Source organism: Pseudophryne corroboree (genome assembly GCF_028390025.1).
Source record: "Pseudophryne corroboree isolate aPseCor3 chromosome 3 unlocalized genomic scaffold, aPseCor3.hap2 SUPER_3_unloc_14, whole genome shotgun sequence".
In the NCBI taxonomy this organism is placed as follows: Eukaryota; Metazoa; Chordata; class Amphibia; order Anura; family Myobatrachidae; genus Pseudophryne; species Pseudophryne corroboree.
The window spans coordinates 2343228-2357759 of NW_026967502.1; the positions used below are offsets into that span (position 1 = coordinate 2343228).

Sequence of the window (14532 nt, forward strand, 5' to 3'; positions counted from 1 at the left end):
TGGACCCTGGTCATGTAGGGCTGGGAGAGTCAGTAAGATTATGTAATAGGGTGCCTACAGTAAGTCAGTAAGGAGGCAGAAGCTGCTTTTGGTACATGGACCCTGGTCATGTAGGGCTGGGAGAGTCAGTAAGCTTATGTAATAGAGGCCTACAGTAAGTCAGTAAGAAGGCAGAAGCTGCTTCTGGTACTTGGACCCTGGTCATGTAGGGCTGGGAGTCAGTAAGATTATGTAATAGGGGCCTACTGTAAGTCAGTAAGGAGGCAGAAGCTGCTTCTGGTACATGGACCCTGGTCATGTAGGGCTGGGAGAGTCAGTAAGATTATGTAATAGGGGCCTACAGTAAGTCAGTAAGGAGGCAGAAGCTGCTTCTGGTACATGGACCCTGGTCATGTAGGGCTGGGAGTCAGTAAGATTCTGTAATAGGGGCCTACAGTAAGTCAGTAAGGAGGCAGAAGCTGCTTCTGGTACATGGACCCTGGTCATGTAGGGCTGGGAGAGTCAGTAAGATTATGTAATAGGGGCCTACAGTAAGTCAGTAAGGAGGCAGAAGCTGCTTCTGGTACATGGACCCTGGTCATGTAGGGCTGGGAGAGTCAGTAAGATTGTGTAATAGGGGCCTACAGTAAGTCAGTAAGGAGGCAGAACCTGCTTCTGGTACATGGACCCTGGTCATGTAGGGCTGGGAGAGTCAGTAAGATTATGTAATAGGGGCCTACAGTAAGTCAGTAAGGAGGCAGAAGCTGCTTCTGGTACATGGACCCTGGTCATGTAGGGCTGGGAGAGTCAGTAACATTATGTAATAGGGGCCTACAGTAAGTCAGTTAGGAGGCAGAAGCTGCTTCTGGTACATGGACCCTGGTCATGTAGGGCTGGGAGAGTCAGTAAGATTATGTAATAGGGGCCTACAGTAAGTCAGTAAGGAGGCAGAAGCTGCTTCTGGTACATGGACCCTGGTCATGTAGGGCTGGGAGAGTCAGTAAGATTATGTAATAGGGGCCTACAGTAAGTCAGTAAGGAGGCAGAAGCTGCTTCTGGTACATGGACCCTGGTCATGTAGGGCTGGGAGAGTCAGTAAGATTATGTAATAGGGGCCTACAGTAAGTCAGTAAGGAGGCAGATGCTGCTTCTGGTACATGGACCCTGGTCATGTAGGGCTGGGAGAGTCAGTAAGATTATGCAATAGGGGCCTACAGTAAGTCAGTAAGGAGGCAGAAGCTGCTTCTGGTACATGGACCCTGGTCATGTAGGGCTGGGAGAGTCAGTAAGATTATGTAATAGGGGCCTACAGTAAGTCAGTAAGGAGGCAGAAGCTGCTTCTGGTACATGGACCCTGGTCATGTAGGGCTGGGAGAGTCAGTAACATTATGTAATAGGGGCCTACAGTAAGTCAGTAAGGAGGCAGAAGCTGCTTCTGGTACATGGACCCTGATCATGTAGGGCTGGGAGAGTCAGTAAGATTCTGTAATAGGAGCCAACCGTAAGTCAGTAAGGAGGCAGAAGCTGCTTCTGGTACATGGACCCTGGTCATGTAGGGCTGGGAGAGTCAGTAAGATTCTGTAATAGGAGCCAACAGTAAGTCAGTAAGGAGGCAGAAGCTGCTTCTGGTACATGGACCCTGGTCATGTAGGGCTGGGAGAGTCAGTAAGATTATGTAATAGGGGCCTACAGTAAGTCAGTAAGGAGGCAGAAGCTGCTTCTGGTACATGGATCCTGGTCACGTAGGGCTGGGTGAGTCAGTAAGATTCTGTAATAGGGTGCCTACAGTAAGTCAGTAAGGAGGCAGATGCTGCTTCTGGTACATGGACCCTGGTCATGTAGGGCTGGGAGAGTCAGTAAGATTCTGTAATAGGGGCCTACAGTAAGTCAGTAAGGAGGCAGAAGCTGCTTCTGGTACATGGACCCTGGTCATGTAGGGCTGGGAGAGTCAGTAAGATTATGTAATAAGGTGCCTACAGTAAGGAGGCAGAAGCTGCTTCTGGTACATGGATCCTGGTCATGTAGGGCTGGGAGAGTCAGTAAGATTATGTAATAGGGTCCTACAGTAAGTCAGTAAGGAGACAGAAGCTGCTTCTGGTACATGGACCCTGGTCATGTAGGGCTGGGAGAGTCAGTAAGATTGTGTAATAGGGTGCCTACAGTAAGTCATTAAGGAGGCAGAAGATGCTTCTGGTACATGGACCCTGGTCATGTAGGGCTGGGAGAGTCAGTAAGATTATGTAATAGGGTGCCTACAGTAAGTCAGTAAGGAGGCAGAAGCTGCTTCTGGTATATGGACCCTGGTCATGTAGGGCTGGGAGTCAGTAAGATTATGTAATAGGTGCCTACAGTAAGTCAGTAAGGAGGCAGAAGCTGCTTCTGGTACATGGACCCTGGTCATGTAGGGCTGGGAGAGTCAGTAAGATTATGTAATAGGGTGCCTACAGTAAGTCAGTAAGGAGGCAGAAGCTGCTTCTGGTACATGGACCCTGGTCATGTAGGGCTGGGAGAGTCAGTAAGATTATGTAATAAGGTGCCTACTGTAAGGAGGCAGAAGCTGCTTCTGGTACATGGATCCTGGTCATGTAGGGCTGGGAGAGTCAGTAAGATTATGTAATAGGGTCCTACAGTAAGTCAGTAAGGAGACAGAAGCTGCTTCTGGTACATGGACCCTGGTCATGTAGGGCTGGGAGAGTCAGTAAGATTGTGTAATAGGGTGCCTACAGTAAGTCAGTAAGGAGGCAGAAGCTGCTTCTGGTACATGGACCCTGGTCATGTAGGGCTGGGAGAGTCAGTAAGATTATGTAATAGGGTGCCTACAGTAAGTCAGTAAGGAGGCAGAAGCTGCTTCTGGTATATGGACCCTGGTCATGTAGGGCTGGGAGTCAGTAAGATTATGTAATTGGTGCCTACAGTAAGGAGGCAGAAGCTGCTTCTGGTACATGGACCCTGGTCATGTAGGGCTGGGAGAGTCAGTAAGATTATGTAATAGGGTGCCTACAGTAAGTCAGTAAGGAGGCAGAAGCTGCTTTTGGTACATGGACCCTGGTCATGTAGGGCTGGGAGAGTCAGTAAGCTTATGTAATAGAGGCCTACAGTAAGTCAGTAAGAAGGCAGAAGCTGCTTCTGGTACTTGGACCCTGGTCATGTAGGGCTGGGAGTCAGTAAGATTATGTAATAGGGGCCTACTGTAAGTCAGTAAGGAGGCAGAAGCTGCTTCTGGTACATGGACCCTGGTCATGTAGGGCTGGGAGAGTCAGTAAGATTATGTAATAGGGGCCTACAGTAAGTCAGTAAGGAGGCAGAAGCTGCTTCTGGTACATGGACCCTGGTCATGTAGGGCTGGGAGTCAGTAAGATTCTGTAATAGGGGCCTACAGTAAGTCAGTAAGGAGGCAGAAGCTGCTTCTGGTACATGGACCCTGGTCATGTAGGGCTGGGAGAGTCAGTAAGATTATGTAATAGGGGCCTACAGTAAGTCAGTAAGGAGGCAGAAGCTGCTTCTGGTACATGGACCCTGGTCATGTAGGGCTGGGAGAGTCAGTAAGATTGTGTAATAGGGGCCTACAGTAAGTCAGTAAGGAGGCAGAACCTGCTTCTGGTACATGGACCCTGGTCATGTAGGGCTGGGAGAGTCAGTAAGATTATGTAATAGAGGCCTACTGTAAGTCAGTAAGGAGGCAGAAGCTGCTTCTGATACATGGACCCTGGTCATGTAGGGCTGGGAGAGTCAGTAAGATTATGTAATAGAGGCCTACTGTAAGTCAGTAAGGAGGCAGAAGCTGCTTCTGATACATGGACCCTGGTCATGTAGGGCTGGGAGTCAGTAAGATTATGTAATAGGGGCCTACTGTAAGTCAGTAAGGAGGCAGAAGCTGCTTCTGGTACATGGACCCTGGTCATGTAGGGCTGGGAGAGTCAGTAAGATTATGTAATAGGGGCCTACAGTAAGTCAGTAAGGAGGCAGAAGCTGCTTCTGGTACATGGACCCTGGTCATGTAGGGCTGGGAGTCAGTAAGATTCTGTAATAGGGGCCTACAGTAAGTCAGTAAGGAGGCAGAAGCTGCTTCTGGTACATGGACCCTGGTCATGTAGGGCTGGGAGAGTCAGTAAGATTATGTAATAGGGGCCTACAGTAAGTCAGTAAGGAGGCAGAAGCTGCTTCTGGTACATGGACCCTGGTCATGTAGGGCTGGGAGAGTCAGTAAGATTGTGTAATAGGGGCCTACAGTAAGTCAGTAAGGAGGCAGAACCTGCTTCTGGTACATGGACCCTGGTCATGTAGGGCTGGGAGAGTCAGTAAGATTATGTAATAGAGGCCTACTGTAAGTCAGTAAGGAGGCAGATGCTGCTTCTGATACATGGACCCTGGTCATGTAGGGCTGGGAGAGTCAGTAAGATTATGTAATAGAGGCCTACAGTAAGTCAGTAAGGAGGCAGAAGCTGCTTCTGATACATGGACCCTGGTCATGTAGGGCTGGGAGAGTCAGTAAGATTGTGTAATAGGGGCCTACAGTAAGTCAGTAAGGAGGCAGAAGCTGCTTCTGGTACATGGACCCTGGTCATGTAGGGCTGGGAGAGTCAGTAAGATTATGTAATAGGGTGCCTACAGTAAGTCAGTAAGGAGGCAGAAGCTGCTTTTGGTACATGGACCCTGGTCATGTAGGGCTGGGAGAGTCAGTAAGCTTATGTAATAGAGGCCTACAGTAAGTCAGTAAGAAGGCAGAAGCTGCTTCTGGTACTTGGACCCTGGTCATGTAGGGCTGGGAGTCAGTAAGATTATGTAATAGGGGCCTACTGTAAGTCAGTAAGGAGGCAGAAGCTGCTTCTGGTACATGGACCCTGGTCATGTAGGGCTGGGAGAGTCAGTAAGATTATGTAATAGGGGCCTACAGTAAGTCAGTAAGGAGGCAGAAGCTGCTTCTGGTACATGGACCCTGGTCATGTAGGGCTGGGAGTCAGTAAGATTCTGTAATAGGGGCCTACAGTAAGTCAGTAAGGAGGCAGAAGCTGCTTCTGGTACATGGACCCTGGTCATGTAGGGCTGGGAGAGTCAGTAAGATTATGTAATAGGGGCCTACAGTAAGTCAGTAAGGAGGCAGAAGCTGCTTCTGGTACATGGACCCTGGTCATGTAGGGCTGGGAGAGTCAGTAAGATTGTGTAATAGGGGCCTACAGTAAGTCAGTAAGGAGGCAGAACCTGCTTCTGGTACATGGACCCTGGTCATGTAGGGCTGGGAGAGTCAGTAAGATTATGTAATAGAGGCCTACTGTAAGTCAGTAAGGAGGCAGAAGCTGCTTCTGATACATGGACCCTGGTCATGTAGGGCTGGGAGAGTCAGTAAGATTGTGTAATAGGGGCCTACAGTAAGTCAGTAAGGAGGCAGAAGCTGCTTCTGGTACATGGACCCTGGTCGTGTAGGGCTGGGAGAGTCAGTAAGATTGTGTAACAGGGCCTACAGTAAGTCAGTAAGGAGGCAGAAGCTGCTTCTGGAACATGGACCCTGGTCATGTAGGGCTGGGAGAGTCAGTAAGATTCTGTAATAGGGTGCCTACAGTAAGTCAGTAAGGAGGCAGAAGCTGCTTCTGGTACATGGACCCTGGTCATGTAGGGCTGGGAGAGTCAGTAAGATTATGTAATAGGGGCCTACAGTAAGTCAGTAAGGAGGCAGAAGCTGCTTCTGGTACATGGACCCTGGTCATGTAGGGCTGGGAGAGTCAGTAAGATTGTGTAATAGGGGGCCTACAGTAAGTCAGTAAGGAGGCAGAAGCTGCTTATGGTACATGGACCCTGGTCATGTAGGGCTGGGAGAGTCAGTAAGATTATGTAATAGGGGCCTACAGTAAGCCAGTAAGGAGGCAGAAGCTGCTTCTGGTACATGGACCCTGGTCATGTAGGGCTGGGAGAGTCAGTAAGATTATGTAATAAGGTGCCTACAGTAAGGAGGCAGAAGCTGCTTCTGGTACATGGATCCTGGTCATGTAGGGCTGGGAGAGTCAGTAAGATTATGTAATAGGGTCCTACAGTAAGTCAGTAAGGAGGCAGAAGCTGCTTCTGGTACATGGACCCTGGTCATGTAGGGCTGGGAGAGTCAGTAAGATTGTGTAATAGGGGCCTACAGTAAGTCAGTAAGGAGGCAGAACCTGCTTCTGGTACATGGACCCTGGTCATGTAGGGCTGGGAGAGTCAGTAAGATTATGTAATAGAGGCCTACTGTAAGTCAGTAAGGAGGCAGAAGCTGCTTCTGATACATGGACCCTGGTCATGTAGGGCTGGGAGAGTCAGTAAGATTCTGTAAGTCAGTAAGGATAGCAGATGCTAATTAGCAATCCTTTTTCTAGCGTGCAGGGGGCCGTCCATCGCAAGGCAAGGCCGCCCAGTATGCTGGCCGGCACCTTGCCCCTTGATGAAGCAGAAATTACGATCGCTTCACAATTTCTGCTTCATCTTAGAAATTAGTGAAGCATCTTGCCAGCTTAGCTGTGCCCGCAGGATCCCTACCGCATTCTTCTTGATTGCGATGGCTGCGTGTGATGCCACCGTGATCTCACCCCTGTTTGTCCACCTCCCTTTCTCGCCGCACCACACTTGCAATGCTCCATCTTCTCCCTGGAAATGGAGCATTACCCCCACCCCGTGACCGCCTCTGCCTGATTAACAAGAAGTAATCGCATTGTCTGCAGCCCCCCCATAGAGAATGCAGACGCATGTGCAGGATGGTCGCTGCGCATGCATCCACAACTTTTTCTGAATAATTCCATTTGGATCACACACTGTAGTCCAACCTGAATTAGGCCCAGAGTCACCATCTTACAGGCAGCCGGTGAAGGAAGCAGAGAATGGGTGTTACGTGGCAGGAACGGGCTGGATAGGTAACAGCCTGGCTGCTGCATTCTGTACAAGCTACAACCGGTGCAATTCTATTGCTGGGAGACCCAGGTAGAGGCCATTGCAGTAGTCTATGCGTGATGATACAAGTGCATGTATTACTGTAGGTAGATCTTCTGAGGGAATAAAGTGCTGGAGTCTGGCTATGTTCCTCAGATGAGGATCTGATTGTGGCTGATACCTGGTGTCTAAATGTCACTCCACCATCCAGGACACCAAGATTCTGCACATGATCAGCATTTTGTAACTCTGAACCCCCAAGCGTAAGTCTGGTTGGTAACAAAGCTGAGTTGTAGCCCTGCCCTTTGTTGGTGAGCTTCTATTATATGGACCTGTTTCACCAGGACTGAGTCACAGCCAACTGGCATAACCCACACCTGGAGCTCAGCTAGACAACCATTTAGGATTGGTACTGGGTTCTCAGTACCTGGAGCAAGAGACAGGTCATCGACATAGCAGTGGTAGCATGTATATTGCAAAAAGCATAGGAGATAGGATAAGAACCTTGAAGAACAATGCATGGCACTAAGTAGTATACTCCAGAATACTGAAATGGTTCCTCACCTGAGTGGTCTATTGCATGCAACAAGAGCTGATTTATTTCTCAGAACATGGAACTGGCTTCTCACCTGTGTGACTTCGCTGATGTGTAACAAGTTGTGATTTCCGGATAAAACATTTCCGGCACTCAGAGCAAGAAAATGGCTTCTCACCTGTGTGATTTCGCTGATGTGTAACAAGTTGTGATTTTTGTGCAAAACATTTCCCACATTCAGTGCAAGAAAATGGTTTCTCACCTGTGTGACTTCTCTGATGTATAACAAGATCTGATTTGCATGCAAAACATTTCCCACACTCAGAACATGGAAATGGCCTCTCACCTGTGTGACTTCTCTGATGTATAACAAGTTGTGATTTCCGGATAAAACATTTCCTACACTCAGAGCAAGAAAATGGCTTCTCACCTGTGTGACTTCTGTTATGTCTAACAAGATCTGATTTGAGTGCAAAACATTTCCCACACTCAGAACATGCAAATGACATCTCACCTGTGTGACTTCGCTGATGTGTAACAAGTTGTGATTTCCGGATAAAACATTTCCCGCACTCAGAGCAAGAAAATGGCTTCTCACCTATGTGACTTTTGTTATGTCTAACAAGACCTGATTTGAGTGCAAAACATTTCCCACACTCAGAACATGGAAATGGCCTCTCACCTGTGTGACTTCGCTGATGTATAACAAGTTGTGATTTCCAGGTAAAACATTTTCCACACTCAGAACATGGAAATGGCCTCTCACCTGTGTGTCTTTGCTGATGTGTAATAAGATCTGATTTGAGTGCAAAATATTTCCCACACTCAGAACATGGAAACTGAGATATACCTGTGTGACTTCGCTTATGTGTAATGAGATCTGATTTCCGTGAAAAACATTTTCCACACTCAGAACAAGGAAATGGCCTCTCACCTGTGTGACTTAGCTGATGTCTAACAATATGTGATTTGTATGTAAAACATTTCCCACACTCAGAACATGGAAATGGTTTCTCACCTGCCTTACCTGTATGACGAGTAATAAGCTTTGTGTTCTGTGTAAAACATTTGGCATCTATAGAACATGGAAACACTGTATCTACTGTCAGAGCTGTAACAGATGCACCAATATCAGAGTGATCAGGAGAACATTTCCCAGGATCAGGGGGATCACCTGATAGAGCTGGATGTAAAATTGGGGTAATGGGGTTATCTCCTGGAGAATCCTGTCTACTGTCATTATCTTTTATGTCACAATCCGGGGATAACATTAGATGTCCTACTGAGATATTCCTGCTTGTGTGTCCATCTGCTGGAAATAAAATACATTATGGAAATGTGACATTTTCTGTAACAATATTAATCTTGTAAACAATAGGAGAAGACGACTCTCTGGGACACTTAATTGTAAATGTGTGTGTATAATAAAACATAACTTTTAATGAAGGCTTTATAATATTGTGTCTCAGACTATCATTGTGTCCACCCTCCTGAGAACACTCACAATAACAAATGTAATATTATAATAAGACTTAGATATATCTCTCTCTTGTACTGGTAACTAACCATGAAGTATATATGGAGATATAGTCACTCGCCAAGTCCTATGTCAGCACCAATGTAAAACAATGGATGGGGAACATATCGTATGAATTGGAGATTCTAGATGAACAATAATTTTTCTTACGTCCTAGAGGATGCTGGGGTCCATATTAGTACCATGGGGTGTAGACGGGTCCACCAGGAGCCAATGGCACTTTAAGAGCTTAACAGTGTGGGCTGGCTCCTCCCTCTATGCCCCTCCTACCAGACTCCGGTTAGAAAATGTGTCCAGAGGAGCCGGTCACGACTAGGGGAGCTCCTAGAGCTTCTTTAGTTTTATTGTTTTCTAAGAGTAAGTTAGGCACAGGGAGTCTGCTGGCAACAGCTCCCCTGCTTCGTGGGACTTAGGGGGTAGTGTCCGCACTGCGGGGTCTGAGCCACTATCTCCTGTCAAAGTTGAAAAATATCACGCTACACGTTGCCATATATTCACCCCATGCACTTGCCCGCTGCACGTGCACATTCTCTCCCGTGCGTGCGCATATTCGCAGTTGCGTGACAGCGCCTCCACAGGCGTGCGCTCAGGCGCGTGGTATGTGCATTTATGGTAGAGTTTGTGTGCGTCTGGCGGGCGATTCAATCGTTACATAGTAAATCCAAATAGTATGTTTTATAGATAATGTTCCCCTTAATAATAACTGTAAGTTTGTTTATTGTAACTGGTTGCTGGACAGAGGAATTCCTCTTTGTATGATACGAAGGGTCAGATAGGGTTTGAGCAGTGGTGTTTGGTACCTAACTAAAGAACAATTTATTAGAAACAATCCGGTGCTGGTTAGGTAAAGATTAATCGCTCCTGCGTATAGTTATGTCTATTAGTAGTTTCTGGACATTTACTATATTTGCGGTTCATTATCCATGCGGCGGGAATCCTGAGATTCCCTCCCACCTGAGCAGTTCGATATAGTCACAGCCCACCTGTTCAAACTAACCTATGACCTTTTGTTATGATGCGAGGAGACATTCCTGTGTCCAATGAACAATGAGATTATAGGTCCCTTTGTAGTGTACTGTACGCAGTGTATATAAGAACAGCCAGCCTGGCCAGCTCAGTCTTCTCTCTACAACGGTTTTCATCATTGACTAACCAGGAGCTGGTACCAGGACTGCGCAGCGATCATTCCCCAGTGTGTGTAAGTTATTCTCTGTGACCATTCTTAAATCACTGACCGTATTTTGCCACGTTCTCTCTCTCTCTCATTGTATGTTATTGTTTGCGATTGTGTCGCTATTGTATATTTATGTGTAGTTATTCTGCTTAGATATTGATGTTAGTATGTAGTGTATGAACTGTTAACTGTTTTCCCCTTTTTACATAGCTAGATATTGTTAGTAAAGGTGTTGGAACCTTAGCAAGGTATTGTGTGTTTATTACATTGCAGAGGGTAATCGGAGCGTCTCAATCGCTCAAGCAGCTTTTGTATTAACAAGGTTAAGCAGCGTTATATCACTACAGTATTTTAGTAGTAAGGTTTACAGTACGAACTCAATCATTTAATGTGTTGCATACAAGGTTTACGGAGTATCATCCCGTGAGTGTCTGCGCCGCTCGTGTTCCCCTCGTGGTCACGAGCGTCCGCTACGCTGGTAGCGTAGCATTACGGTAGTCAGCCGCCTATAGCGTGCTCGACACCAAGCGTTAAGCTGTGAGCGAGCGTGTCACATGTGCGTCTCGACCACAGATAAGCGTCTGCTACGCTAAGTGCGTACCCTTACGGTACCCCATACGCCAATTGCGTACTGAGTCTCTTACCAATTTATAGTGTAGGTTATAAGGTAATAAAATCGGCATTATCACTCCGCTGACAGGACACTGAGCTCCTGAGGGCGATGATTGTTAGCCACCCCAGGCGGCCGCTCACTCCAGCAGCATGCCGCCACCCCCTAACAGAGCCAGAAGAATTCCGGTGGAGAGTGAGTCACCGGCACCCCTGACAAGCGCAGAGCTGATGTGAAGATGGTGGAACCAGGGTGGTAGCATGGTTTGGACCGCGCTCCGGAGGCTCAGCGGTACATTGTGCGGCATTGTGAGGGGTGCCCTGAGGCAGCGCCTATGCCCTACACTGGTCACTCTTGTTGTCAGGGACCTCGGTAACGCTGCCAGCACCATTCCTCAGGCCAGTATAAAGAAGGAAAGTGCGGGAAGCAGTGCCATGATCAAGGGGCGGAGCTTCTCAGAGCGGACCCAGCATCTCACCAGCGCCATTTTCCTGCCTGCAGATCCACTACAGTGACGCTAACAGGGAGAGCTGTCCCTCCACGCAACTCCAGCTATCCTGTGCGGTACCGGGGGGTTGTAGAAGGGGGGTGAGGCTGTGAAATGACTGTGGAAAGAAAGAAATCAGGCGTACGCTTGACCATACACAATAAAAATATTATAAATTTAATAAACATATAACACTACGCAAACATAAATTAAAACATACTGGACACATTAAAAATAAATCGTATTCAGCCTGAAACACCTAGTATTGGATTGGCGTGGCTGATATATTCACTATATAAATAAGAAGGCCTCTGGAGTGCATAAAAATTTCAATGACTGGGTATAATTACCGATATAACATACACCAAGCGGAGACTCTCAGTATAGTTCAGTCAGTCTCAATGCTTGGATCCGTTAGTAAGTGATAAAAAATATTACGTCAGTCAAATTGTCACAGTTCCACAGACCGGAGCCACACTCCGCTGCTTATATCCGTGGGAATCTTACCCAATGGTGAAAGGCGCTGTAAGAGCAGCTGGCCAGCAGATGGTGAGTGCGATCTCACTACTTAATGCTGCATGTAGCTGCTGGATCCAGTCCCCTGGTCAGTCAGATGGGTGAATCTACCCGCAGATGGTAAGCGGCGGGTGACAGTGCAAGCTGCCGCTATTTCGGCTGCTGATGTCCAGAGACTGATCCGATGTTAGTGCAATTACTCGGTGCAGGATATCTGTGTTTTATGCTGCAGAGGACGCTTCTTCTCCAGAAGAGTCCATTTCCTGTACCCAGGAATGTAATGTTTTGTCTCAGATTCCTGTTACTGAGCCAGAATGGCTAGCTTCTATTAAGGTACTGCTCTCTGAGATCTCTACCAGGGTAGCCCATACTGAGACTGAAACTCAGGTTTTAAAGCAGATGGCAGGGTGGTCAGGTTCCATTCCTATCCCTTAGAATACCCCTAGCGTGTACCCTCAGAAACGTGCACTTGCCCAGATTACGCAGGATGACACGGATACCGACTCTGACACGGCGGACGGTGATGGGGATGTGCTGAGGGGGGCAGCATCCCTTGCAAAGGGTTTGCAGATGATGATTGAGGCCATTAGAGATGTGTTACACATTACTGAGACACCACCTGTGCAGGTTGAGGAGGCTTCACAGACAATATGAAAGCCTCAAAAATAAGGTAAAATATACCCAAAGGTATTCGGGCGCTGTGATAACCTTCCCTGCGTCCAAAGAATGAAATGCTATATTTGTTAAATCCTGGAAAGACCCGGAGAAAAAATTCCAGATTCCCAAAAGTATTCTGGTTGCTTTTCCCTTCCCTGAAGAGGATAGGAAAAGTTGGGAGGCCCCGCCCATAGTTGACTCGTCTGTCTCCAGGCTATCAAAAAAGGTGGTTTTACCGGTCCCACGTTCTACTGCATTAAAAGAACTGGCTGATCGTAAGATTGACACTACGCTCAAATCCATATACACTGCGTCAAGGGTGGCGTTAAGGCCTACTATTGCCTGTGCATGGATCTCTAAAGCTATAGTAAAGTGGTCAGGCACGGTACTAGAGGGCTTAGATACAATGGATAGGAGTGACATTGAATTGTTTTTACGCAACATTCAGGATTCTGCGGGGTTCATGGTGGAATCCATGAAGGATCTGGGTATGCTGAATGCAAGGATATCTTCCATGTCTGTCTCAGCTCGCAGGGGAGTCTGGCTATGCCAATGGTCTGCCAACGTGGAATCCAGGAGAAGTGTGGAGAACCTACCCTACACAGGTCAGGCTATGTTTGGGGAAGCTCTAGATGCATGGATTTCCACAGCAACCGTGGGTAAGTCACATTTTATTCCCTCAGCTCCACCTTCTACGAAGAAACCCTTCTCTTCATCTGCTTCGCAGTCCTTTCGGGCCGCTAAGACAAAGAAGTCCAAGCCTTCTACCACCTTGTTCAGGGGACGTCGTGCAGAATCCAAAAAACCTGCACCTGCAGGTTCCCAGGACCAGAAGCCTGCTTCTGGTACCTCAAAATCCTCAGCATGACGGTGGACCACACAGCCTTGAGGACGGTCAGGTGGGAGCAATATTCAGACGTTTCAGCCACGTCTGGGTGTCGTCCAGCCTAGATCCCTGGGTACAGGATATTGTGTCCCAGGGGTACAGACTGGAGTTTCATAATCTCCCGCCTCACCGATTCTTCAAATCAGGCTTGCCAGCTTTACTGACAGACAAGAGCTATCCTACAGGAAGCCATCCAAAAATTGGAAACGTCAGAGATCATTGTTCCAGTTCCACCTCATCAGCAAAACAAGGGTTACTAGTCTAACCTTTTTGTGGTACCAAAGCCGGATGGTTCGGTCAGGCCAATTTTGAACTTGAAATCGTTAAACCCTTATCTAAGGGTATTCAAATTCAAAATGGAGTCTCTGAGGGCGGTGATCTCAGGTCTGGAGGAGAGGGAGTTTCAGGTTTCCCTGGATATCAAGGATGCGTACCTCCACATTCCCATTTGGTCGCATCATCAGGCTTATCTCAGGTTTGCACTGTTAGATAATCACTATCAGTTTCAAGCACTGCCATTCGGTCTCTCCACGGCACCGAGGGTCTTCACCAAGGTGATGGCAGACATGATGGTTCTCCTCCGCAGACAGGGGGTGAACATAATTCCATATCTGGACGATCTGCTGATAAAGGCATCGTCCAGGGAGAAGTTGTTACAGTCCATTGCTCTCTCGACTCATCTGCTCAGGGAGCACGGTTGGATCCTGAACCTTCCAAAGTCACATTTGGAGCCGACAAGGAGACTGTCTTTCCTGGGGATGATCCTCGACACGGAGGTGCAGAGGGTGTTTCTGCCAGTGGAGAAAGTTTTGGTGATACAGACAATTGTCTGGGATGTCTTGAAGCCTGCATTCACCTTCTGGGGAAGATGGTTGCCTCTTACGAGGCTCTGCAGTACGGAAGATTTCATGCTCGGTCTTTTCAGCTGGATCTACTAGACCAGCGGTCAGGATCTCACCTACACATGCACCAGAGGATACATCTGTCGCGGAAAGCAAGAATTTCACTCCTCTGGTGGCTGCAACTGCCTCACCTTCTGGAGGGCCGCGGGTTCGGGATTCAGAACTGGATCCTTGTAACCACGGATGCAAGTCTCAGAGGTTGGAGAGCAGTCACCCAAGGGGAAACCTTCCAAGGAAGGTGGTCAAGTCAGGAATCCCTTCTTCTAATAAACATCCTGGAGCTAAGAGCCATGTACAACGGTCTTCTTCAAGCAGCACACCTTCTGCAAGATCAGGCCATTTAGGTGCAGTCGGAAAATGT

The 14532-nt window shown here is 47.7% G+C and overlaps 1 protein-coding gene across 1 annotated transcript in view; it reads right to left on the reverse strand.

The window, feature by feature from the left end:
- Positions 1 to 5112: 5112 nt before the first annotated feature.
- LOC134983389 (gastrula zinc finger protein XlCGF26.1-like) overlaps positions 5113 to 14532 on the reverse strand; it is a 40878-nt gene continuing 31458 nt past the window's right edge. The window contains exon 3 of the mRNA XM_063949088.1: positions 5113 to 8711. Within this exon, the coding sequence (XP_063805158.1) occupies positions 7465 to 8711 (1247 nt within the window). The 3' untranslated portion in view covers positions 5113 to 7464. The remainder of the gene's footprint in view (positions 8712 to 14532) is intronic.